The sequence below is a fragment of the Mauremys reevesii genome, linkage group 6 (assembly GCF_016161935.1).
Source record: "Mauremys reevesii isolate NIE-2019 linkage group 6, ASM1616193v1, whole genome shotgun sequence".
Taxonomy (NCBI): Eukaryota; Metazoa; Chordata; order Testudines; family Geoemydidae; genus Mauremys; species Mauremys reevesii.
This window is the reverse complement of record NC_052628.1, coordinates 14127816-14155418: the sequence shown is the minus strand read 5'-3', so window position 1 is coordinate 14155418 and position 27603 is coordinate 14127816. Positions and strand designations below refer to the sequence as shown.

Genomic DNA, 27603 nt, shown 5'->3' with positions numbered 1-27603 from the left:
CAAACTCTCTGGAAAAAGAGATTTAAACATTGGCAGAGTTTAGGAAGTCGTTCAAGATACTGGAGTACTTTTTACTCGGTAGCTGAGAATGGAGAATCGCCCACCTCATTACATGCAAGACATTCTAATTCTTCAGTTCTGGAGGCAGGGAACGGGGTGATTCTCAAGTCTCAGATGTGTCAAGTCTCTGACCCAAAGAAGAACCAAACATATTCAGCTTTTGCTGAGTCCAATAGGAACTGCAGGTGCTCAGCTCCTTTCAAGTTAGCAAGTGAAGTGTAATTGAGACTGACCAGCAGGCAAACGCAACAGGAATTATTAACCTGAAAGTTTCTCCCCACTTATCACAAAGGCCGGTGTACCAGAATGTCAAGGACAGTTTAGCTGTAACTATTCTAGTGGAAAGGTGTCTGTCTGAGGAGAATGGATCCCGCAAAGGAAAGGGCTGGAGAATTGTTTTCAAGACAATAATCCACATATAAACGCTTCACTGAGTATTTCACGTGACACAGAGACCCCACTTGGGCTAACAGCAGGACTTGAACTGGGGCCTTTCAGAGTGACAAGCATGAGGTCATGCTACTTGAACTAAAGGACTACGGTCTAGATTCACAAAGGTACTTAGATGTGACGCTGAGCATGACAACGCCATCACTTTTAGGTGCCTAGAAAAATCACAGGAACACACTGTAATTCACGCAGCCTGAGTTAGGCGCCTAAGCTCCCTATACAATGAATGGGGAGAGAGAGGAGCCTCAGAATGTGATTCATAAAAGTCAACATACTGGCAGGGAGCTGCCTAAACTAGCCAATGGAAGATACTAACAAGGTGGGGGGGGTGCTAAGCCCCAGACTTCCTGCTGAGCTAGGTGCCTATCGCTGCTAGCCACCCACAACCGGGGACCCTCTTCGGAGTTAGATGCCTAAGGCATAAAGCTGGGAGCAGGTTTCCCGCAATCTCTCCTGTTCCACTGTGGATAACTAAGTAAAAAGAGTCACTGGAGCAAGGGGACTGGACCCTGGGTCTCTCATCTATCTCCTGGGTGAATGCTCTAACCACCAGGCTACAGAGTGATTCTTCTGCCTGTGCGCACTCTCCCCCTCTGGCCCAAATGGCTCTCTACTTATTTATCCACATTGCAACAGTTTCAACAGGAGAGACTGAGGGAGCCCCACACCAGAATATCCCAGAGCCCATCTGAGAGGTGGCACATCTGAGAGGCGGCAGATCCCTGTTTAAATCCCTTCTCCGCCTCAAGTAAGGGGGGACCTGAACTGGGAGGGGTGTCTTCCACATCCCAGCAGAGTACCTTAACCACTGGGCTAAACGTTATAAGGGAGACTCTCCTCCTCTCTCCCCAGCCTTTTTCTGTAAACTCCCCTATGGGGACCCAATCCAGTAGGTGGCCTCCGAGCATGCTACTGGATCAAGTCCTGCATGCGAGTTAGGCAGCTGAATGCTTGTCTTCCCCTGGCTCGTGACTTGCTCTGGTGCTTGGGCAGGAGACATGCATCCAGACCCCTAGAACAAGGCAGCAGTGCGCCTGTGCAGAGGCAGGAACAGGTGCTTAAGGAGCTTTTTACTGCAAAAAGCAAGGTGCTGACTGAGTTTACGCACCTACAGGTTCAGCGGGAGTTCTGTGAACAAGTGGAGTTTAAAACTGCGACTTAGGTTCCTAAATCTGGGGTTTAGGCACCTATGTGCTTCTGTGAATCCTGAGCTGGAAGTGACAGCAGGCTCAAAGAAACAGCCCCCAAATGCAGACAAAAACCCACACTCCTCTCTTGTGGATTACACAAGCACCACAGCTAGCTGACCACAGGACTTTAATTTACACAGCCAGCTAGATCTCTAACCATGTGGGGTACAGCGCAAAAGAAGGGTTCATCTTCATCAGCAATACGAACAAATGGGAACCAGCAATATATCAGCAATACGGTGCCACCAAAACATACCTGCCAGACAGGAAGGACTTTCTCTATGTCATTCAGGTTGATTCCATCTCCATCCTCGTGCTTCGCTTTTCCAAGCCTGAGCCAGGAACAACAACAATAAAAAGAAAAAGAGCATGTGAAACCAAAGTTAACGTTTCTCACCCACCACAGAAGGCGAGTTTAGTTTTCTACCTCTACATGGGGAGAAAAAGAAAAAAAAAGAATGGGGAGGATCTCTGGGCAAAATAACCCTTGCCTCCAAAACAACCACATGCAGATAGGTAACCATCCGTGCTAAACAGATAACTGCCTCTCCCAGATCTGTTTGCACCAATGATTATTTGCTTCTGTGTGCATGAAAACAACTGTCTTTATCCCTCATGTTTCCCTGCGTACTGCTAATTCTCAGCACTCATCCCTGGTTCAAGCATAGGTCAGTGTCAGATTTATAGAGGATTTTTTTTTAAATAAAAAGGACAGAAGGGGAAAGAAGGTTAAAAAGAAGAGCCTGGAAAGTCGCAGAGTTTGAGCACAAATGACAGATTCACTCAGGCAACACCTTTATCTCTCCCTGAATGTTAACTGTCCATCTTTTACAGAAAGCTAAGCCAATGTGGTTTTTCAAAACACACCACCATTTATCTGAATATTTTCCTGTTTGCAATTCCGGCGTAATGCAACACCCCAAATGCAGCCGTTGCACTGGTATTGGTAAAGGGGTGGTGAGAAAAACAAAACCTAAGCCTGGACCTACAGATCCAAATCTAAACAATTCTATTTAACTGTTTATTCACTTGAAAGGGTTTTACTAATTGTAACCCACAGCAGGAAAGAAAGAGGGCCTCTGTCCCCCTCTAGTGGCTGCTCCATGTAAGAAGGTAAGGAGTCAGCACAACTAGGAGACTTAGGGCCAGATCCTCAAAGGTATTTAGATGCCTAACTTCCATTGATTTCACTGGAAGTTAGGTGCCTAAATACCTTTGAGGATTTGGGCCTTAGTCTTACCGCTTCAGGCAATGGAGACTCATGCTTGGAACTGCTCACACTAAGGGTACGTCTACACTGCAATCATGGGGTGTGACTGCAGCTCGTGTAGACATACCCAAGCTAGCTTTGATACCAGAGCGGTGAAGCTGCAGCAGCACAGACTTCAGCATGGGCTGCACAAGCCTACCCGGAACCATGAGTAATTGCTCGGGTGGCTAGTCTGTGCTGACAGCTAGCCCCGTGACTGCAGTGCAGCCATATCTTAAGAGCATAGGCCGCTGTCCCTGGAGCTAAAGGGCCAAAGCTCCGATCCTGCAACTGATGGCATACGGGCAGATGGCTGTTCCTTTGTGGAGCTGAACTGAAGTCAATGCAGCTCTGAGGGGGCACAGCAGTCCATTCATGTGCTATCAGCTACGGAACAGAGACCTAAGCCCCATGACTATGGCTGAGTCCTAGACTTCTTATGTGGGAGAGCCACAAGGGGAGGACAAAAGACTCATTCTCTACTAGCATTATTTAACTATTTTGTGCATAAGATATCCTTGGAGGGATTTGCTGAAGAGAAAAAGAGAAACCTGCTCTACTGGTTGACAGCATTGCTCAAATACATTAGCAAAAACAGTATTTTCCTATTCTGTATTGATTGTCTCATGGATGCACTTCCTGTGGGAGGAAGTTACATTTCATGTAGGTTACATCACAGAACCTATTCAGAGTCTGGGCTTTTTAAATACATGTTTCATCCTAATTTGTCTGCAATTATAAGGCACCGAAGCCAAGGGCAAAGCTCTCATCAGCTTCAATGATAGGGGATCACAGAATCAGAATATCAGGGTTGGAAGGGAGCTCAGGAGGTCATCTAGTCCAGCCCCCTGCTCAAAGCAGGATCAATCCCCAGACAGATTTTTGCCCCAGATCCCTAAATGAACTCACAACCCTGGGTTTAGCAGGCCAATGCTCAAACCACTGAGCCATCCCTCTTCGTTCACCCCACCCCCCAATAGGATGGACCTAGGAAGACCACATAATACTGTGTAAATAAGTTTGATGCCCAGCAATTTTCATTCCTGCCTTCTTGTTCAAGTTATATGGACGTATATTTTTATTAAGGTTTATTGTATAATAAAACCAAAGTGAGGTGCTTTCTGCTATTGGATTTTAAAATATGGTTACAAATATTTAATGTATGTTCAATGGGGCCAGTGATCATGACTGATCACAGTTAGTACAGATAAACAAAAGACATTCCCAACCAGTAATATATATACTGTGTGCTTCAAAAAGGCTAATTTCCCAAAGCTGAGAAAAATTATGAGCAAAACTGAGAGGAAAAAGTTAGACAAATGTGAATGAAAATTCTGAGTTCTTTAAGAAGAATTCATTAGATGGCAAAAATTAACCATGATTCCAAAATTAAGGAAGAAGACAACTGGTTAAAGCCCATCTGAGTTCAGTGGGGAAGTGAAGGCTGCAAATAGTTTAAAATAGATAATACAACAAATGGATAAAAGGAAAAGTAGACAGCAATCAATATAAATTTGAAATTATCAAGTGTAGAAAGTTGATAAAGGAAGCAAGAGAAATCAGGGACAAATCCACGGCAACATTAAGGACAATAAACGTGTTTTGTTTCGGTTTATTAAGAACATCAGAAACAAAGTCCTAACAATGGTACAGGGCAATTACTAGGTGGAGATAATAAAGTAAACTTGTTAACAATACAGAAGAAGCAACAGTGTTCCATAAATATTAGTGTTCTCTGTTTGGAAAGAAGCAGGATGATGTACTCATATTACATGAAGATAATGAACAACTTTTCAGTCCTTTGGTAACTAAGGAGGATACTAAACAGTATCTACTAGGGATAAACATTTCTAAAATTAGGAGGTCAGATTAACCACATCAGGAATCCTAAAAGAGTTGGCTAGAAAAATCTCTGGCCTACTGATATTCATTCTTAATAAACCTTGGAATACCAGGAAATGTCCAGAAGACTGGAGGAGTTCTAGTGTTATGCCAGTGCACATAAACGATAAGTGGGATGACCCAACTACTTAATTATAAGCAAATTAGCCTTAATCCCAGGAAAAATAATAGAAAAGCTGACACAGGATTCAGTTAATAAAGAAAGAAAGGATGGAAATATAATTAATGCCAGTCAACATAGTTTTATGAAAAATAGAACTGGTCAAACAAATCCGATTTAATTTTTTGATAAGATTACAAGTTTGATTGATAAAAGGAAACTATGCAGATGTAGTACACTTTTGTAAGGCATGTGATTGAGTACCACATGACATTCTGATTAAAAAAATAGCACTATAGAATATTTAATGAATCACACATTAAATGGATGAGGAACTGGCTAACTGAGACATCTCACAAAGCAGTTGTCAATGGGGAATCATCATCAAATGGAGGTTTTTGCAGTGGAGTTCTGCAGAAATTGGTTCCAGGCCCAACACTATTCAATATTTTCATCAATGATCTAAAGTCAACATAAAATCACTGCTGATAAAACTTGCAGATGACACAAAGATTGGCAGGTAAATAATGATGATAGCACAGTCACACAGAGTGATTTGGATCAGTTGGCAAGGTGGGCCCATTCAAACAAAATGCGTTCCAGCCAAATGCAAGGTCATACACCCAGGAACAAACTGTGCAGGCCGTACCAACAGAATGCGGGACTGTATCCTGGAAAGCAGTGACTCTGAAAAGGATTTAGGGATCACAGTGGACATAAGAGAACATGAGCTTTAAGTTTTAATTCCCACTGCTCCTGGATGAAAAAAAAACAAAAAAACAAAAACCAACACAAGCAAAGGAGAAATTGATTAACTAGCTGACTATCCAGGAGATAGAGAGAGAAGCTGTGACTAAACAAAATGCTGCTGAATGCACAAAGTATGCAAACTCAAAAAGAGAGACAAAAACTGTTCTCTAGTCTTTCAATTCTAGTAGGGGTTATTTGTAACTTGTATTACTGACAATTATTGGGAAATATTTTCAAACCCAAGCATAACTTAAGTTGATGATGTCCATTTAACTTTCCTATTTCTGCTATCCCTTCTTTTTTCAATTCAGCAGCTGTATTGTTTAGTTCCGGTAAGAGTTTTGGTGCATATTTTGTGTGAAAGGCAACAAACAAAAATAAAGCCCCAGTCCTGCAATCAGATTCACGTGGGTGGCCTCTTTCACCTGAATGGTGGCCCACTGCTTTCAACAGGGCTCCACGTTGACACACAGATCTACCCATACCGATCCAACTGCAGGATCAAGGCCTAAAGTTGTAGTTTATTATGATAAAGTTTTAATTTCCAATCAACATATCCAGAGTCCGCACCCACCAAAACCTGCTGCATTTAAACTACATTATGAATCCAAGGTAGCCCACAAAGAAATTCCTGACACATCCTTTTGTACTGAGCAACTGTAGTCAGTAAGATCACTCGCTGTCCCTCTAACAAATGAGCATAACAAGGTGCATTAAGCATAGGGTTTTGTCTTTATCCTCGCTATTGTGGATTTAAGTTGGACTCTGATAAAGAAACCCCAAACCAACATTCAATAGTGTTTATCTGGTAGAATTAAAGACTTATATGTCTAGTGCCTTTCATCCAAAAGGAGCCCAGAGCAAACTCTGAACTGCAGAATCATTGCCCGGCTGAAATCCAGCCACCTCTGCAGTGAAACAATACAAATTTTTAATGGCACCCAGCAACACTGTATGCCAATTCAGGGCAGAAAATTAATAATATTGTATCAGGTAAATCTGTATCTAGGAAGAATACAATCGCCCAATTAGAAACTGGTGAACACATCTGCTATAGTGCAAAAGAATCCTGCAAAGCAGGGCAGATGATCCAATGAATATAAAATGTCTCTTTCACCTCTAATGGCCATGATTGTCTGAAAAGTGCCATGAGGTCTTGAGCACAATGTATTTGATTTTTCCATAGCAACCTTTGTATAAAATTCTTAAAAACAGAGGTAGACAAAAATATCACCAGTTAAAAATGCTTTAGACGTTATTCTAGCTATTCTGTAAGATGCTATTTATAAACTCCATAGAACACCAGTGCACAAAGACCTAAGCCAATGTTTTGAGTGCACCATGAAGTTGTGCAAGATAGCAATGCTTTGCTTCTCACCAGTTCAAGGGCCTGGTCTCCCACACAGCTATCTAAAACGGAAAGTTACCAAGTCCTGTCCTTGGGATGCTCCACCAATTGTGATACAATGCTTAACTAAACATTCTCACATTTTAATGGCATGTACTTGAAACTTTGAATTTTTTTCCAGCAAATGGAAAAACTGAATGAGTGCCATCTGGCTTCATTAGATAAAAGACATTTTTAATCCCTCCGGTCACCCCTTCTAAACAGGAACATACTTTTTCATCCCTCTTCAGACAAAAGTAAGCATCACCTGAGGCCAAATTTAGCCCTGGAGTAACTATATTCTTCAGGGCTGCCCAGAGGATTGAGGGGGCCTGGGGCAAAGCAATTTCGGGGGCCCCTTCCATAAAAAAAGTTGCAATACTATAGAATACTATATTCTCATGGGGTCCCCTGTGGGGCCCGGGCCTGGGGCAAATTGCCCCACTTGCTCCCCTCCCCAGGGGCGGCCTTGATATTCTTATCTCTAAAGAAATGATACCCTTCCATTTGCTGGAGACTTTACGGAGTTACGTCAAGGATCGACTTGGCATAATCAGACATACAGAATAGGTAGTGGCCTCCATATCCACAGCCAGCATTGCTCCTTAGCTGGCCAATGTTTAGGTGCCAGGACTGACTGGCTGGGAGAGGGAAGACCACCCACATTAAGATCTGGCAACTTCTCAACTTGCAGAAGCCACGAACGGTGAGGCAATGATTTCTTTCTACACTACCGGTGAGTCGCACCTAGAATACTGCTCACAGTACTGGACACCTTAGTACCTGGAGGAGGCTCAGGTTGATAAACTGGAGAGAATGAAGAGAACAACAAAGATGACTAAGGGACTGCAAGGACGGATGGATGAAGAAGGATTGAAAACAGTCCCAGTAAATATTTGTAGCTTTTATACAACTATGGTGGAATACAGCCTCAGTGTAAAAGCATTTAGATTGTGTTAAATGTCAAGGATAGAGAGGGACCGTTTAATAATATACACAGGTTTATGGCTAGGAGATAGACGGTGAAATTATGGCAAGGAATATTTATGAAGAATATTTTCGTGTTCCACTGTGGAAGTCTTGGTAGAGAAAGAGGTGGAAGCCATGTCCCTTAGGATTTTTTAAAGCAGAGATGGACCTAAATCAGAAAACTGGGCTCTAGTCCTTCCCATCATTAAGCGGTGTTTGACTCTAAGGGATTTAGTTTTGCCCATATTTGTTGGAAACTGGCCTGGTCAAAGCAATAGAAAATCTAATAGAGGGAACAGTTCCACACTAGCCCCCCGGGAGATGACCCAAGCTTCCACCTCAAATTTCTAATATCTGCCACGTGACCCATTAGTGTTTCCCCACCCTGAAGCCAAGTGCGCGCACAAACACCCACGCACACACCCACACAGTATTAGAGAAGACAACACCATGACACTTACCCTTCTCTGTCTATGTGTGGGAGCGGGTGTTTGGGGGTGTTCCGGAGCTTCCTGTGAAACTGTGTGAAGTCCAGCTTTTCAGGCTGTAAATCCCAGGTTGCACCACTAGGAAGGGAGAGAGAGAACACCCTACTAATTAAATGTGTTGATATTGTGAAAAGCATCTCATATATACTTGCCCTTTATTTTCCAAAGGTTATTGTTTCTGGAGACATTGTTTCTGCTTCCAGCGGTCCCTGACCAGGTACCCCCAACTTTTACTCTTAAGCGCCCTAAATAAAAACTCTAGGTGCAGCATCTAAACCTTCTTAGCTACACATGCTCTTAGCTTTTGAAAAGTTCCCCTCAGTCTTTTGCTGCAGCAGCTAGTCTGGTCCATGCAGTGGAGATGCCTTCTCAGGAATTCTCATCTGTTGCTTGGAAGATCCCTGCTGGAACGTGGATTACATAGCCTGGGGCGCAGGATCAACAAGTGCCAAGGAAGACACTTCCTTCTGCAGAGCAAAGCCTGCACTGCTCTATGGACAGCACAGAATGGAGCACAGAGCTGGGAGGAAAGTTTATTTTCTTGATTTAATCCTTCGTGCCCACGTGCGGGAATGAAAACTGAAGCGCTCCTGACACAAGTACTGATGCAAAATGCACATGCACACTGCTGATATAGGGACAGACAACTGGATTTGCCCAAGTCCCTGAGAGGCCTCTTCGGTTTTGTGTATCAAGATTCCTCGACAGATATGGGCATGTCTACACAGCAACTGGAGGTGTTACTGCAGCTCAGGTAGCTAGCATGATTAAACTCAGCAGTGAAGGCATGGAGCACAGACCCCTGTGCAAGCTAGGAATACGAGTATGTACCCAGGGTTCTGGGAGGGCTTGTACAGCCAAGTGCCACCTTGTCTTCACTGCTATTTTTATTCAAGCTGGCAGGGAAATTCCTCCATAATGTGCAATCACACCTCCAACTGTAGCACACACGTAGCCTTAAACTAGTCCAATTAGTGCACCTGTGGTGTGCAAACAATCCCACCACCTCCTCTAGCTTGAACTCCAGTAAAAACAAGATGCACGTTATCTGCACTTAGGACGAAGGACTGGACTGGGGAGGAGGAGGCATGACAGTCTCCAAGTTGCAATTCTTGCGTGTCTGTAGAAGAGCCCTGAGGCGAGGGATAAAAGAGGTCATATTCCATCTGTCTTGTAAAAGGGCTTTTAAATGAGCTTACCTGAAGGAATCAAAGGTATTGGCTGCCCAGATATCTGTCCCCAACATGTCCAGGGAGTTGTCTTTGTTGCCATTCTAAAAAGGAAGGGAAAGAGTTGTTATTCTTGAGGCGTTGCAATGAACTTCCCAACCCAACATATAACTCTGCCACTGAGTATTAGCAACACTCTTCATCTGAGGCGCTGGGAGTTTGGCGCTGGTCATCCTGTGGGAGTTTACAGCGCCAGTGTGTAGGTGTGCACACAGCGCTGGTGCACCACAGCATCCCAGCTGTGGTGCGGTGTGTGGCAGCATTTGCAGCATGTTGGGTGGGCAGCATTGCCAGGCAGCTATCCAGCATTTTCAGTTTCAGGGGGGGGGGTGTGTGGGGTGGGGGGGGGGAGAGAGAGAGAGAGAGAGGGAGAGCCAACACTGTTTGTTAGCTTCACACTGTGTGCAAAATCCAAAAACAACAATCACCCCCTACTCTTAACTCTTAAAAACAAACACAACCAACTCCCCTTCTCCTTTCTCCCCCCCCTCTCTGTCTCTGTTCTGTTTCTCTCCTGCCCACTCACTCACCTGCCTGCCTCATTATCTCATTTGATTGTTCACAGTCAGACACAGGATTTGATCACAGCAAACAAACACTGTGTTTGTTAGATAAAGCAGCTCTCCGAGCTGGGAGTAGTTCACAACAACTAAAAGAAAGAGGAGCTGCATAAAAAAAACAGTAATTTAGTTAAAAAAAAGCTGGGATATATATCTGCCTACCCCTAATAACAGCGCTGGTGTGTGTGTGTGTGATGATGAGCAGCGCATCACCAGCAGCGCTGCACCACGCTACCCAAGCAGACCAGCAGGTGTCACAAGCACAGCAGCAGCTGCAGAGCAGGCGCTGGATGTGCCTTGCAGGTGTGGACAGTTAAGTTTGCAGCACTGGAGCCTCTCCCCCAGCGCTGCAACTCTCAAGTGTAGCCAAGCCCTTAGTGAAATACAGACACACTACAATGAACAGTATTTTGGGTGTGTCTCACATTTCCCCAATTGCTTCAGAGACTTGTTAGGCTTTCCCATTTTTAACCCGTTTTAAGAAGGTTATAACTCACAGGGACAAGTTTTCTCTGGGCCAATGAAAATTTGAATATGAAGTCTCATTGCACAAACTGAAGAGTTGGTAAATTAGGTGGAGCCGAAACCTGCCCCAATTACTCCAGGGAATTTGGTGTCAACTCAACCATGAGCAGCCAAATGGCTACTGGAAACGATCCAGGACTGAAGGGAACAAGGCAGAAACTGGGTGTTGTGGAGGGATAATGATTGGAAGATGGTTGGCCACTATGATGTCCCTGATGGCATAATGTCCCCCCATTCACCAGCACAAGCCACTTGAAAGGAAAAAGCGTTGACTTAGAATGCCAGGGGACTTCTCCTGATAAGGAGAGGGCTCTGGCTCTGGCTGTGATCTAGGTGTGACATCCCTCCTTCCTAAACCTTAGCTTGTAAGCCTTATAGGGTCTATTAGGACTTGGCTTCACAGAGGAAACAGTTTGCCAGGTTTAAGGCTTGCTGGCCAGTTAGCTCATCCCTCAGATTTGGCCCTGACTGAATCAAATCCCTGAATTTTAAGGGGCTCCTTTTTGTAGCTGACTGTGAAGCAGTTTTAGCAGTCACAACAAGAGAGTTGTCCTTATCTACAGAGTCACAAAAACATCAACATGACAGCATTTCACCAGGCGGAGTTATCTAATGAGACACCGGACACCTTTAAGGTTTACAGCTGTGACAATTACTGCTCGAGATCCGACAGGAACACCATTTCTTCTGGCTCAGCACAATATCAGATCATGAGATATCACCATACCACGTAACTCGCACGATAATTGTGCCATTACTATATATGTCACCACTGCAGACTAGAAGTGCTTGGGTGCCCAACTCCATAATGTACAAAAAATTAGCATTATGGAGGGACGGGAGGGGGAGGTCTGATAGGACTAGCCTGAAGACTTTGGAAGTACAGGGCCTTGCTAGCTCCCACACAAACCATTCAACGATGTCACGCTTACAGTTTACTAAAACATTCTTTAGTTCTTTCCAAAGGCACTACCCTTTGAGCAACAAGCGCTTGGCTAAAGGAGATGAATGCTTTGTCCTTTTGTTTCATAGTCCCAGATTACCCTGTCATAAATGTGCAGTTTCTGTCCACCTTCCTCACCAACATGAATCAGGTGAAGGACCTCAGAGGAATGCCACTGCTTCAGAGGCAAAGCCCCTCTGTTATCTCCAGCAAAGCTGCTTACCTTGAGCACATAGCAAACTCACTGTCAACACTTGCACTTAATAATCATCTGACTATTGCAGCCCCACTAAGATATGAACCTAACCACAAAAATGGTGTGAAAGCAAATATGCTGTAGGTCAGCACACAACATTTCATCCTCCCTGATATGTATCAAACCACTTGTGCTGAAAACATATGGGGGAAACCCAAGTGTTTTAAGAAAACAAAGTCAAACTGAGCTCCTTGCATTTTCTTTTCAAAGTGAAAAGGTGCTAGGAGAAAGTGTTGGCTTGACAGCTCTGGAGTCTTTACTCTTCTGTTTGTCCACAAATGGTTGCAACATACGTAACATCAGCATAAGCAAGAGTTCTCTGTACTGCCCTACCAACATACCTCAGCCATACAGTGGCCACCATATAGCCATCAAACGGCAATAACTTTCAGTCACTCACCACCAACCTAAGTAGGATTTGAACCAGCAGCCAATAGCTGCATAGAGGTATAAGTCCCTTGAACCAACCAGTCTGTGAAACCTAACAGGCCTCAATCTTAACCTCCTTGTCCCACTAAGGTCGGTAGGTTTTCTGAATTCAAGGCCTACTGCAAAACCTAAGTGTAACGAAGTCAAACATTTTTTACATTTATCCCTGTAAACATCCCATGAATCTACTGTAATAACATGTCTCCTCTTTCCCTGGAGTAAATAGGAAAACAATGCAGTATAATCAGATGTGAAAACTCATGATAAAGCAGCACAGAGACCAGAATAAGGAGGGTTTTCGATGTCCAAAATCTTTACTGAATTAAGAGCAAAGTGAGAAGAATGGAATGGTAAGTCACATAAAATGAACAAGTTAAATACTTACAAGGTGCTTCTCATCTTCAAAACCCTCTGCTAGCATCCATCTATCCATCTCCCTACACCCCCCTGCTATGTAAGTGTTACTCCCATTTTAAGATGAAGGAAACTGAGGCAGAGAGGTTAATCGACCTGCCCGGGCCCCTCGGAGAATCAGTGGCCAAACTGGAACTAGATCATGTTCCTAGCTCCCAGTTCTGTACTCAGACCACTAGACTGACTCATGGGATCAGCTTGTAAACACATTATAGGAGGGTCTGGTAGCAACACCCAATATTAAGGTTGTCTGATACTTCTGATAAAACTCTGTTGCTTTCAGTTTATTATAACTTTGCCAAATCTTAAGCACTTGAGCTGAAATTTTATGTGCTGGGTAGCTCCTTGGGGCTGATTTTTTTTTTCAGCCACAAAGATTCAGTGATTTCAGAGAATAAGTTTAGAGAAAAATAAGTAGTTTTACCAATGTTAAAAAATTCTGGTGACCTTTTCTTTGAGAAGCTCTAAGACCCCCAGGCTTTGGAGCAAGGAACTGAATTGGCTGGCGGGTGGCCTTTGCATCAGACATCTGCCTTCTGCCATCCCTGTGAAAATCTACTCAATTTTTGCCATTATAATCCTTTGAAAAGTCACAGATGACACATGCTCAGTAGAGATCAACTAGCGTTTTGCAGCTGAATTCTTCAAAGATTTGATGCGCACTGCGCATGTTCCAGCAGATTGTTACAGGAGGTTGAGCAGGACTTGCCCTGCAACTGCAGATCTGAGCCATGCCGGATCCAGAGCTAGGCACCTGACACTGAGCACAAGAGAGCCTGTCTCCCTTGTGCTCTCAATGTCTGTCCCTCTGCTGGGGCCAGGAAGAGCAGAAAAGGGAGCTGCGTAATTCGAATGCAGAAGGGACAAGAGCCAAACCTGGGAAGTGAGGGGAATAAATCAGAATAAGGAGCCATGGGGGGCGGCGGGGTGACACTGGAGGCTGGTGGGGGCCAGGGTAGAAGACATCTGGAACTGTGAATTAGGGTGGGGAGAGATAGGGGACTGACTGGGAGCCAGAGGGGGGGCAGAGGAGAGTGGGACTCGGTGGGAGGAGACTGGGAACGGTTTGGCAAAGAGAATGGGCCTGGGAGCTGGAAGAGGGAAACTGGATGAGCAGTTGGGCAAGGAGACTGGGACTATTTGGGCAAAGAGACGGGGAACCAGCGAGGAGGTGGGCAGGAGGTGTGTGAGGAGGACTGATGAGGAGACGGAGTGCCACGGATGGTGGGAGGACTGGGACTAGTTGGGGACAGACTGGGACAAGCAGCCTGGGAGGCATGTCTGACATTTTAGTTGGTACTGACTTCGCTAGTGCTTTTTATGTAGCCTGTTGTAAAGCTAGGCAAATATCTAAATGGGTTTATGTAACCCCTGGAAGACCTCTGTGTACCCTCAGGGGTACACGTACCCCTGGTTGAGAACCATTTCTCTGTGCCACCTCCAAGTACTGGCCCACCCCATCCCAGGTCCCATCTCCAGCTGTGGCCATTGTTTCAGAGGAAGGAGACAACAAAACAAAACGGAATACACTGGAGGGTGAGGAGGATCCCTTCCATAGCCCATTATCACTGTCCTGAGCTATTCAGTTACCCAGTTTTCTAATTAAAGTTACATGGATTAATCAATAATAAACTGTGCGCCATTTCAGTCACTCACTTCAATGCATATGTCCCTCCAAAGTTTATTTCAAGTCAACTTTTTAAATAGATTTAAATCACAATTTAAAAGCCATGGTGTTCAGTTGTGAAGTCTGAGCAAACTGAAGGACCAGTGAGGTAGCATATATGTAAGCCTATACAAGGCATAGCTGTGGACACTGAAACGCTCTCTGTATGGTCCTGAAACTCAGTAATCAAAGAGGCTGGTTCTCAAATCCTGATGCAAAAGATATTTTAAGATAGTTCCCTGGGATGGCAATAATAACTATAATCAGCTTTAAACTTCAAGATCCCAATGACCCAACCCATGGGTTTAAATAATCATTTGTATTCAAGTGGAGTTGGAATATTACTCTAAAAAATTAATTGACCCATTAACAGTGATTATTGAAAGACAGAATGATAAGAGTATTATAAATGCTTAGACAGATTAAGGAGATTTGATCAAACAGACTCTACACACATTATGGGACTAGGCACATTAGGGACTCAAAATACTGTGTGCACAAATGCAGGTGGACAAAATCTACATCAATGGTGTGCCTAATGTGTGTGCAGTCACAGCATATATGCCCACATAACCATAGTGATGGCACAAGCAAACGACCAGCTATGGGTCTGACTATTTACGCCTACAATTGCAGTAAATTCCCCCAAATAAATGAGACATTTAAATGCACACAAAGTGGATTTTGAAAATCTGCCCGTTTATGAGACAAACTTTTCTATCATTCTTCCCCATCCATTCCTTAGCAAATCAATCTGAATACAGAATGCTTTTTGTTACATTAGTGTCAGGGTAGATAATCAACGTTTATTTTTAAAAAAAAATCAGATTTTTAAATTTTATTTAGATATAATTTTCTTCTAAAAATTTAGTATGAAATTATGATAATCTGTGTCAAAGGCCAAAACTTACTATAATCTATTAAATCATTTAAATTAACTAAAATAATATTATTATTAAGCAGTACATAAGAATGGCCCTAATGGGCAAGACCAATGGTCCATCTAGCCCAGTATCCTGTCTTTCAACAGCGGCCAGTGCCAGGTGCCCCAGAGGGAATGAACAGAACAGGGTAGTTAGTGAGTCATCCAGCTCATGTCATCCAGTCCCAGCTACTGGCAGTCAGAGGTTCAGAGACATCTGAACTATGGGGTCGTGTCCCTAATGATCTTGGCTAATAGCCATGGATGGATCTATCCTCCATGAACTTATCTAAATCTTTTTTTAACTCAGTTCTATTTTTGGCCTTCACAACATTCCCTGGCAACCAGTTCCACCAGTTGACTGAGCACTGTGTGAAGAAATACTTCCTTTTGTTTGTTTAAAACCTGCTGCCTATTAATTTCATTGGGTGACTGCTGGTTATGTCGTTATGTGAAGGGGTAAAGAACACTTCCTTATTCACTCTCTCCACACCATTCATGATTTTATAGGGCTCTATCATATCCCCCCTAAGTCACCTCTTTTCTATAGAACATAAGAATGGCCATACTGGGTCAGACCAAAGGTCCATCTAGCCCAGTATCCTGTCTTTCGACAGCGGTCAATGCCAGGTGCCCCAAAGAGAATGAACAGAACAGGTAATCACCAAGTGACCCACCCCCTGCCACTCACTCCCAGCCTCTGGAAACAGAGGCTAGGGATACTATCCATGCATATCTTGGCTAATAGCCATTGATGGACCTATTCTAAGCTAAACAGTCGCAGTCTTTTTGATCTCTCCTCATATGGAAGATGTGCCATATCCCTCATCATTTTAATTGTCCTTCTTTGTACCTTTTCTAATTCTAAAACATCTTTTTTGCGATGGAGGGGACCAGAATAGCTGCACTATTCAAGGCTGGGTGTACCATGGAGTTATATAATGGCATAATATTTTCTGTCTTATTATCTATCCCTTTCCTAATGATTCCCAACATTCTGTTAGCTTTTTTTACTGCCACTGCACATTGAATAGATTTTTCAGAGAGCTATCCATGATCACTCCAAAATCTCTTTCTTGAGTGGTAACAGCTAATTTAGACCCACCATTTTGTATGCACAGTTGCGATTATTTTTTCCAATGTATATTACTTTGCTCTTATCAACACTGAATTTCATCTGCCATTTTGTTGCCCAGTCATCCAGTTTTGTGAAATCCCTTTCTAACTCTTGGCAGTCAGCTTTTGTCTTAATGATCTCAAGTAATTTTGTATCATCTGCAAACTTTGACACCTCACAGTTCACCCCCTTTTCCATTACATGCATCTGACGAAGTGGGTATTCACCCACAAAAGCTTATGCTCCAATACATCTGTTAGTCTTTAAGGTGCCACAGGACTCGCTGTTGCTTTTTACAGATTCAGACTAACACGGCTACCCCTCTGATACTTGACCCCTTTTCCACATCACTTATGAATATGTCAAACAGCACTGGCCCTAGCATAGATCCTTCCAGGACCTCTCTAATGACCTCTCTCCACTGTGAAAGCTGATCATTTATTCCTACCCTTTATTTCCTATCTTTTAACCAGTTACTGATCCATGAGAGGGCCTTCCCTCTTATCCCGTGAATGCTTACTTTGCTTAAGAGCCTTTAGTGAGGGACCTTGTCAAAGGCTTTCTGAAAGTCCAAATACACTATATCCACTGGATCACCTTTCTCCACATGCTTGTTGAGTCCCCTCAAAGAATTCTAATGGATTGGTGAGGCATGATCCCCCTCTACAACAGCCATGTTGACTTTTCCCCAACACATTGTGTTCATCTGTGTCCGATCGTTCTGTTCTTTACAATAGTTTCAACCAATTTTTACTGAAGTTAGGCTTACTGGCCTGTAATTGCCAGGTTTGCCTCTGGAGCCCTTTAAAAAAAATTGGCATCATATTAGCTATCCTCCAGTCATCTGGTACAGAGGCTGATTTAAGTGATAGATTACATACCCCAGTTAGTAGTTCTGCAATTTCATATTTGAGTTTCTTCAGAACTCTTGGGTGAATAACATTACTGTTTTATCAATCTGTTGCAAAACCTCCTCTATTGACACTTCAATCTGGGATAGTCCCTCAGATCTGTCACCGCAAAAAAATGGCTCAGGTATAGGAATCTCCCTCACATCCTCTGAAGTGAAGACCCATGCAAACAGTTTGTTTAGCTTCTCCGCAACAGCCTTGTTTGCTGCCACGGTTTTAAAGAAAGCCAAACCATTGAACTGGTAGAAGTCACTGGTTAAACACCTGGAACCAGTTTGTTGAAGTGCTAACCCAGCTCTGACTGCCTTTTGCAGGTACAAAAAGAATATTTTTTTTTAATTTCAGTTTATTCATCTAGTTCAGTTCAGTGATTATATTTCATTCAAAGTTAAGAAATTGATTGGGTTTGGAAAACACAGGAAAGCTTGTTTTCCTCTTCTAATCTATGAATAAAAATTAGGTGTGAGGATGAGATCTACTAGTTCTAAAGACTGAAGGACTGCAGGACCTATTCTCTAACTACAGATAATACTTCCTTTGTTTAATAAATCAGTTGGTTTAATGTATTCAGCAAATTTTAAAATGCTTTTTGTGCACTTTAATTGAATTACAATTTCCAGCCAAAGAGAGCTTGACACAAATCATGAGTAAAATCTAATAAGTAAGAATTGCACTATTCACCATTTTCTAACATAATACAAATGCAAAAATTAAGAATGTGAATAAATACATATTAAGCTACATAACTGCTTAAATAAATGTGTATAAATATAGTGTATCATGGTTAGCAAAAAGCAGTACCAAATTTATCATCAAGGCTATATTTAGTTGGAAAATCAACTTTATTAATGGGTACCAATCAATGAGAATCAAACTTTCTTTAGGAAAATAAATGAAAAATACAAATGCAAACAAGACTAAAATTGATTATTTAAATCCAGGTTCTCAGCTTGCTGATTTAAATAACTTAGATTTAATCACAAAGAGTTAAATCAATCAATCTTGATAAGTACTGCATATAAAATCACTGTACTTTCTATTACCAGAAATAATGTAAACAATTGACCGAGCTTTGACCTTCCCAGTCACTTAAATACTGGGATTATCCTAGGTACCATGGTGAATTCTATGTGAATATCAACTGGCAAGTTTCCCATGGATAAGAGCCTTCACCACACTGCCTCACCAGCTGTACCTTGGCAGCACACAATCAGCTGACAGCGCTCACAGCTGCTGTAGGCCCCAAGAGAGGAACTGATCCTGGGACCAGAACTCAGCCTCTGTGCTGTGATGTTTAGACTAGTGGGTTGGTCGCACATTTTTGCTTTTAATGGTGATCTGCAAAAATCTTGTTAAAACCACCTCTATAATATCCCAAAACTAAAGCATTCCCAGATTTCAAGCACGAATTAATTCCTTCTCCCTCTAGACTAAACTGACCAGCAGCAAACTTATTTTCCTGCATTAAAGCACCCAATACTACTAAAAAGTCCTCTTGAAATGTAGACACCTGAGAGATGTATTCCACCCAGGCCTTTAGCAGTTAGGCCATGCATTATGCAGACAGGTTAAGTATTTGCGCACGCGCACACGCACACACGCACACACACGTCATTAAAAGAATAAGCCCACGACTAACAGCAAGTGGAGCACATGATTCAGCATTCCTCAATCAGCTTTCACCAAACACTACCAGTTTATACCTTGGTTGAATGACTGAACTGGCTGCTTCTCCCTTGGCTGTCAGACCTTGATTCAGACCCAGGCCTGGAGCCTGAACTAGGCCGGGATCCTGAACTCCCACTGCTGCTGTGATCCCACTCTTCCTAGAAACAACAAACAGCTTGCTTTAGTCAAGTGCAACTTAATTGCTACCCTAATGAAAAATGCCAGTTTAATACACTAAAGAGTTGGTGTAGTCTAAATCTTGCAGGCATGGCAATAGGAGCCAAGAATTCCCAAGAATTTATGGCTCTGCCACCAGTTTACTCTGTTGCCTTAGGTACGTCACTTAATATCTTTAGACCAAATTCTGCCTTTATTTATACACCGTGCAACCCAACCAACTACAATGGGGTTGCGTGATGTTTGAATCCAGGCAGGATTGGAGAACCAGTTTCTCCTCTCTTGGTTTTCACTCAACTGCTAGAACAGGGCCTCATCCTCCCTGATTGAACTAACCTCGTTATCTCTAGCTTGCTTCTTGCTTGCATATATAAACCTGCCCCTGGAAATTTCCACCACTTGCATCCGAAGAAGTGGGTATTCACCCACGAAAGCTCATGCTGCAAAACGTCTGTTAGTCTATAAGGTGCCACAGGATTCTTTGTTGCTTTTATAGATACTTCCTATGCGCATGTCACTTGGGACTAGGGTGAGCAGACAGCAAGTGTGAAAAATCGGGATGGGGGAGTGGGGTAATAGGCGCCTATATAAGACAAAGCCCCAAATATCGGGACTGTCCCTGTAAAATCAGGACATCTGGTCACTCTACCTGGGATTTAGCTAATTTCTGTGGTTTGGGAGAAGGCCATTGGAAATGCCGGTGAGAAATAGTGAGGATGACACAATGCACAGTCAGGTAGCCAAGCTGGGATGGAATAAAGACATTTATGGAGCCAATTACCTGGATACAGCAAGGTGGCAGCTGTGTGAAGTGGTTAGGGAGTATGAGGCATGCAGACATCTACAGAACTGAGAAGAATCTCATTTTTTCTGCTTACCCTCCCTCTGACAAAGAGACTGTGAGTAGAGCAGGGTGAATTTTTTCTACCAAAACTCTGCCCCCTCCCCCCCCCCACAAAATGCAGATTTGGATCAACCAAAACGTCTTGTGAATTTGTGTCTATTTCACCAACTGTTTCTGTAAAAAACCAAAAACACCCCCCTGCAAAAAAAACCCCCAAAAAACCGAAAAACACCCTGAAACAAACAATTCTGGAAAAAAAATCAAAGCATTTCAGTTTGACATTTCCTATTGACATTGTGACTTTTTGTTTCAAAATTACCTTCAGATTTTCTTTAAAAAAATAAAAAATTTAAAGGAGAAAAACTTGAAATGGAAACAAAATGTTTCATTTGACCCAAAATAATTTTTTTCCCCCATTTTTTGGGCTTGCCAACAAACTGAACAATCCATTATTCACACAGCTCTTGCTGTGACAAGAGTTGTGGACTTCACCTCTATGTTCTAAAACAGGGGTCAGCAACCTTTCAGAAGTGGTGCCCCAAGTCTTCATTTATTCACTCTGATTTAAGGTTTTGTGTGCCAGTAATACATTTTAATGTTTTTAGAAGGTCTCTGTCTATAATATATAACTAAACTATTGTTGTATGTAAAGTAAATAAGGTTTTTAAAATGTTTAAGAAGCTTCATTTAAAATTAAATTAAAATGCAGAGGCCCCTGGACATGAGTGCCACCGAAAATCAGCTCGCGTGCCGCCTTCGGGCACGCATGACATAGGTTGCCTACCCCTGTTCTAAGAACTATGTTCTAGGGACGGCATTAGGGGGGCTGTGTTGTGAGCTGGTGGGGTGAATATCTGAGTGTGCACAAAAAGGAAGTTTACAATACGTTGAAACAGACAGATGACTAGGGAGGAGTATAAAAAAATTGCTCGAGCATGTAGGGGTGTAATCAGGAAGGCCAAAGCACAATTGGAGTTGCAGCTAGCAAGGGATGTGAAGGGTAACAAGAAGGGTTTCTACAGGTATGTTAGCAAAAAAAGAAGGTCCGTGAAAGTGTGGGACCCTTACTGAATGGGAGAGGCAACCTAGTGACGAATGATATGAAAAAGGTGAACTACTCAATGCTTTTTTGCCTCGGTCTTCACAGACACGGTCAGCTCTCAGACTCTGCACTGAGCAGCACAGGCCGGGGGGGGAGGTAAGCAGCCCTCAGTAGTGTAACAACAGGTTAAAGACTATTTAGAACATGCACAAGTCCATGGGGCTGGATGCAATGCATTCAAGGGTACTGAAGGAGTTGGATGATGTGATTGCAGAGCCATTGGTCATTATCTCTGAAAACTCGTGGTGATCGGGAGAGGTCCCAGATGATTGGAAAAAGGCAAATATAGTGCCCATCTTTAAAAAAGGGAAGAAGGAGAAACCAGGGAACTATAGACTGGTCAGCCTCACCTCAGTCCCTGGAAAAATCATGGAGCAGGTCGTCAAGGAAACCATTTTGAAGCACTTGGAGCAGAGGAAGGTGATCAGGAACAGTCAACATGGATTCATTAAGGGCAAGTCACGCCTGACCAACCTGATTGCCTTCTATGATGAGACAACTGGCTCTGTGGATATGGGTAAAGTGGTGGATGTGATATACCTTGACTTTAGCAAAGCTTTTGATATAGTCTCCCACAGTATTCTTGCCAACAAGTTAAAGAAGTACGGATTGGATGAATGGACCATAAGGTGGATAGAAAGCTGGCTAGATCGTTGGGCTCAATAGGCAGTGATCAGCGGCTCGATGTCTAGTTGGCAGCCGGTATCAAGCAGAGTGCTCCAGAGAGGTCAGTTCTGGGGCCGGTTTTGTTCAACTTCTTCATTAATGAGCTGGACGATGGGATTAATTGCACCCTCAGCAAGTCTGCGAATGATACTAAACTGGGGGGAGAGGTAGATACGCTGGAGGATAGGGATAGGGTCCAGAGTGACCTAGACAAACAGGAGGATTGCACCAAACGATCGGATAAGGTTCAACAAGGACAAGTGCAGAGTCCTGCACTTAGGACAGAAGAATCCCATGCACTGATACAAGCTGGGGACTGACTGGTTAAGCGGCAGTTCTGCAGAAAAGGACCTGGAGATTACACTGGACGAGAATCCGGATATGAGTCAATAGTGTGCCCTTGTTGCCAAGAAGGCTAACAGAATATTGGGTTGCATTAGTAGGAGCATTGCCAGCAGACCGAGGGAAGTGATTATTCCCCTCTATTCGGCACCGGTGAGACCAAATCTGGAGTACTGTGTCCAGTTTTGGGCCCCCCACAACAGAAAGGATGTGGACAAAGTTGAGAGAGTCCCGCGGAGGGCAATGAAAATGAGTAGGGGGCTGGGGCACATGACTTACGAGGAGAGGCTGAGGGAACTGGGTTTATTTAGTCTGCAGAAGAGAAGAGTGAGGGGGGATTTGATAGCAGCCTTCAATTATCTGAAGGGGGGTTCCAAAGAGGATGGAGCTTGGCTGTTTTCAGTGGTGGCAGATGACAGAACAAGGAACAATGGTCTCAAGTTGCAGTGAGAGAGGTCTAGGTTGGCTATTAGGAAACACTATTTCACTAGGAGGGTGGTGAAGCACTGGAATGGGTTACATAGGGAGGTGATGGAATCTCCATCCTTAGAAATGTTTAAGGCCCCGCTTGACAAAGCCCTGGCTGGGATGATTTAGTTGGTGTTGGTCCTGCTTTGAGCAGGGGGTTGGACTAGATGACCCTCCTGAGGTCTCTTCCAACCCTAATATTCTATGATTCTATGACTGAGATTACAGCATCCTAAGGCTAAGGCTGCAGGTGAGAACATGATCTTTTAGGTCTACACCTGCAGTTAGACAAGTGTCAAAGAGAGGAAATCTACATTCCACTAGCAATGGCTTTAGAAGTCTTTAAAAACCATGGATTGCACAGGTGGCAATCCGACTAATGTTTGTGGGGTCACATTCTGGGATAACTTCTGCAAACCAGGAAGTATATGCAGGATTTCACAGACAAGAAAAAGAATTCTCTTTCCCACCCCGCACCCCCAGCATGGTAGTGGAGATATTCAACATATAAAGCTGAGCTTAACCCAATTTTCACTTTTAATGAGCTGCTGATGTTCTAATAAAACACCAGTTTTTGAACATCAGTTTTACAAAACAAAACATAAGACACAAATAAACATCAAAGTGCTGGAGGGAATGCCATGAAGAGAAACTGTTATTAAATTATATTATTATTTATTTGGTATCTCCCAAATATCTATCACTATGTTGTTAGGAAAATGTCCAGACTGAATTTTTGTGACTGCAGCCAGTTAAACAAGGTATTTCTGCACATTTCTAACTTTACACGCATGAATAGTCCCACTGACGTCAATGCCTAAAGTTAGGCATATACCCAGGTACTTTGCCAAACTGAAGCCTATGGCTACCTAAATAAATACCAGCTATAGAAATGTGATTGACCAAAATAAAAGAATTAAGAGAAATGGAGAGACGTATTGCCTATATTAAATTAACATCTGAATTATGGGAGGAAATATGCGCCAAATGCAATGAACTAATAAGACAAAAATTAAATAAATATAAAAATAATTGCTTTAACTTTTACTAAATCAATATGTATACTAACTGTGACTCCTATAAATCTTATCTCTGCTGTATGCACATGTAATATGTAAGGATAAGAACTATCTTCAATTTATTTTCTACGTGGGGGTTAAAGGACAAGCTGTGTCATCACAAAACCTCATGAATGATCCTGGCAGCAAGAATGTGTGAACGCTGAAAGAATATACAAATAAAGTTACTAAAAAAAAAAAAAAAAGCCCTAATTGGGCCATCAAAATTTTAAAAAAGGGTTCAGCAGCAATCAGATAAAGCAGACTTCACTGCAAGTTTCATAGATCTTAAGACCAGAAGGGACCATTAGATCTAGTCTGACTGCCTGTACCGCACAAGGCCGCAATTCCACCCAAATGCCCCTTTGTTGAGCCCCAAGATTTAGGCCAAAGCATTTCAGCCCTCAGGAAATTAAACTGTTGTGAGCCACAGGCAGAGATCAGGAGAGAACAAGGTGCCAGCAGTGCCCAAAGCCCCTGCAGTGGCAGAGAATTGATTAACTGAGAGCTGCCCAGATGATCCTAGCAGGCAGTCTACATCCCAAGCTGCATAGGAAGTCAGACACCTCCCCCCACCCCAAAAAAAATCACCAGATCCCTGCCAATCTGACCAGGGGGGAAATTCCTTCCCAACCCCAAATCAATGATCACGGTGACCCTGAGCATGTGGGCAAGGCACACCAGCCAGGCACCTAAGACAGAGGATTCTTTGTACCACCTCAGAGCACTGGCTGGGGTCCCATCTCCAGCTGTGGCCAATCCCTGATGCTAAGAAAGAAAGGTAACCAATCCTCATCATAGCAACTGGAGGCTGAGCTCCATCAACCCCCCGCACCTTTCATGTCTAAAGAAAAGATTCTGTACTGCCTGGTCTATCATAGCAGCAGGAGGCTGCGCTCCTCTCCCCCCTCACCCTTTAATGTCCTGCCTGGACTATCATAGCAGCTGGAGGCTGCCTCCCCCTCATTTTATCTCACTAAAAGTCAGTGTTTCTTATTCCTGCATTCTTTATTACTTCATCACAAAATGGGGACACTGCCACGGTAGCCCAGGAGGGTTGGGGAGGAGGAAATTGTTGCAGAGGCACTAGAATGGCATGCAGCTCATCTTGACTGCAGGATCTGGGGCTCTGACCATGACTGCTACTCTCTGGTTCTCTAGTACACTTGCCCCATATTCTCGGCAGGACTGACTCTATTTTTAGACAAAACATAAAGAAGGGAATGACCCAGGGAGTCATTCCCATTTTTGTCCATGCGCCCCCGGCCGACCTCAACGAGGCCAGCCAGGAGCACCCATGACAGCAGCAGATGGTACAAAAGGATTGATAACCGTCATCGCCAATTTCCAAATGCAAACAGTGCAAAATGACTGATAACCATCATCTCATCGCCAATTTACAATGGCAGACGGTGCAATAGGGATGGTAATCGTCTCTGCTACTTTGCAAAGGCTAATGAATGCTGCAGTACCGCCTCTGTCAGCAGCATGCCAGTACACATTCGGTGACAGTGACAAAAGGCAAAACAGGCTCCATGGTTGCCATGTTATGGCGTCTGCCAGGGCAATCCAGGTGAAAAAGGGCGCGAAATGATTGTCTGCTGTTGCTTTCACGGAGGAAGGATTGAGTGACGACATTTACCCAGAATCACCTGCGACACTGTTTTTGCCCCATCATGCATTGGGATCTCAGCCCAGAATTCCAATGGGCGGGGGAGACTGCGGGAACTATGGGATAGCTACGGGATAGCTACACACAGTGCAACGCTCTGGAAATCGACGGTAGTCTTGGTACATGGACGCACACCGCCGAATTAATGTGCTTAGTGTGGCCGCGTGCACTTGACTTTATACAATCTGTTTTAAAAAACCGGTTTCTGTAAAATCGGAATAATTCTGTAGTGTAGGCATACCCTGATACACCTTGCAAGCCCCACAGAAATAACCAGGCCTGCGGGCACAAACACACTCTAAAAGGGCAGCTAGCTAACAGAACTTAACAGCAACATTATCGGCTTGAAACTCAGAAGCCCATCTGCATTTTCAGAAAGTCACCAAGCCACATCTCACACCCGGACAGCACTGCAGAAGTCTCCCTACGGTCGCTATTTCTTTGATGGTCACCATGATTGCGAGAAGTATTAAGTGTGGTTTTTTATTTGCTACGGTAATAACAATAACAGCTCAGTCTTATATAGTGTGTTCCATCAGTAGATCCCAAAGTGCTTCACAAAGGGTATCACTACCACCATTTTATAGATAGATTAATTAAGGCACAGAGCTGGGGAGCTCAGAGCCCCCCAATAAGTCAGTGGCAGAAGCAGGACTGGAACCTGGGTCTCAAGAATCTCAACTGGCTGGGAACTGCGGACAATGGGAGCTGCGGGGACGGTGCCTGCAGGCGAGAGCAGCACATGGAGCCTCCTCCTTTAACGTTGCCAGTGTAGACAAGCCCTCAGACTTCTGTTCTCAAGCTAGGGTCTTTGCTCAGCTTCCCTGCTGAGAGGCAAAGAACTCCATCAGTCCTTGGAGCTTGAATTGTTTCTCTGGCCCCCTTGTTGATCTGGGTCAATTTCAACCAGTTGCTTAAGGACTCTTCATTCCACCCATACAAGGAGAGGACACACATTTATATCTTTTAGTCTGCCCTGACAGCAAACTTAATTTCTTCCTCCCACTACGGGGTAGCCATGCAACGTACAGGGGAAACTGAGGCAGATACAGGAGGCTTTAAAAATATTACAAAAATTCCCACTTTGTTACACAGTTCCATTTCACAAACAAGGAAAGTAAGGCTCAGAGAGGTTGAGAGATGTGCCCATGGCCTCACATAGTGAGTCAGTGTCAGAGCCAGGATTATAACTCGTATCTAGGTTTGGAAGGATTAGATTTTTAGCAGTAAATGTCTGTAAGTGTCAGTTTCATCGTACACCCACACACTGATGAAAAAGTATTTCCCTCAACAATAGCTGAAATTTACTATAGGTAAAGAAAAATGCTGCTTGAGCACTACAGTTTGACTTAAGGATATTTACTTTGTATATTTTCACATGCGATGTGACAATATGTTTGAACAGAAACAAAGCTTTAGATCTTTGAATCTCAACATCTACTATCATTAAATAATTATTGTCTGGCTCCCCTATTGTCTGATCCCCCCATAATTTCCCACAACTGTGGATATTTAAATCAATAAAAATGCTTGAGAATAAATCGAATTCTGCTAACCCCATTCATAGTCTTGGCCTCTCATGCTTATTCCTCCCCTTACCTTTATAATCTAAAACTGGCTTCACTATATTTCACCCAAGGTAGTGACCCAGCACTGACCTCTCAAATAACAATCTCACAGCCATTTGATCAAACTGCAATTGCCAAAGAAAACCGTCAAGTGTCATCTCTTTTCGTTGTCACTTTAGAAACAACAGCAGAATTGACTCCTCAGCATATGACAGGCCTTTCCAGCTCTGCTATCTATGATTCTATTACTAAGGCCTTTTTTCACAGAGCAGATAAATCTGAACAGAAATGGTTACCTACTCCAAAAACCCCTACATCCTCTCAGTTAAGCATGACTGTTTGGGAAATCTATCTACAACTTATGAATTCTGAATGATTTTGTGAATTTTCTGCATCAGTACACCGTGTCCATTAAATTAGCCATTTCCTGACGAGGACTGTGTCAAGATCACCCGCCCTGTTTGGTAACTGCTACAGGACACTCAGCAAGGCATTAAGATTGAACAACAGCCCCGGCAACA

The 27603-nt window shown here is 43.4% G+C and overlaps 1 protein-coding gene across 14 annotated transcripts in view; it reads right to left on the bottom strand.

Moving 5' to 3' along the window:
* CTIF (cap binding complex dependent translation initiation factor) overlaps positions 1–27603 on the bottom strand; it is a 316149-nt gene that overhangs the window by 184763 nt on the left and 103783 nt on the right. For 9 of the 14 annotated variants that reach the window (XM_039544403.1, XM_039544404.1, XM_039544408.1 and 6 more), the window contains 4 exons: positions 19221–19343; positions 9745–9818; positions 8519–8623; positions 1957–2032 (listed from right to left, as the gene is read on the bottom strand). In XM_039544403.1, the coding sequence (XP_039400337.1) occupies positions 1957–2032; positions 8519–8623; positions 9745–9818; positions 19221–19343 (378 nt within the window). The remainder of the gene's footprint in view (positions 1–1956; positions 2033–8518; positions 8624–9744; positions 9819–19220; positions 19344–27603) is intronic. The other 5 variants (XM_039544406.1, XM_039544410.1, XM_039544411.1 and 2 more) reach the window with 1 other exon arrangement.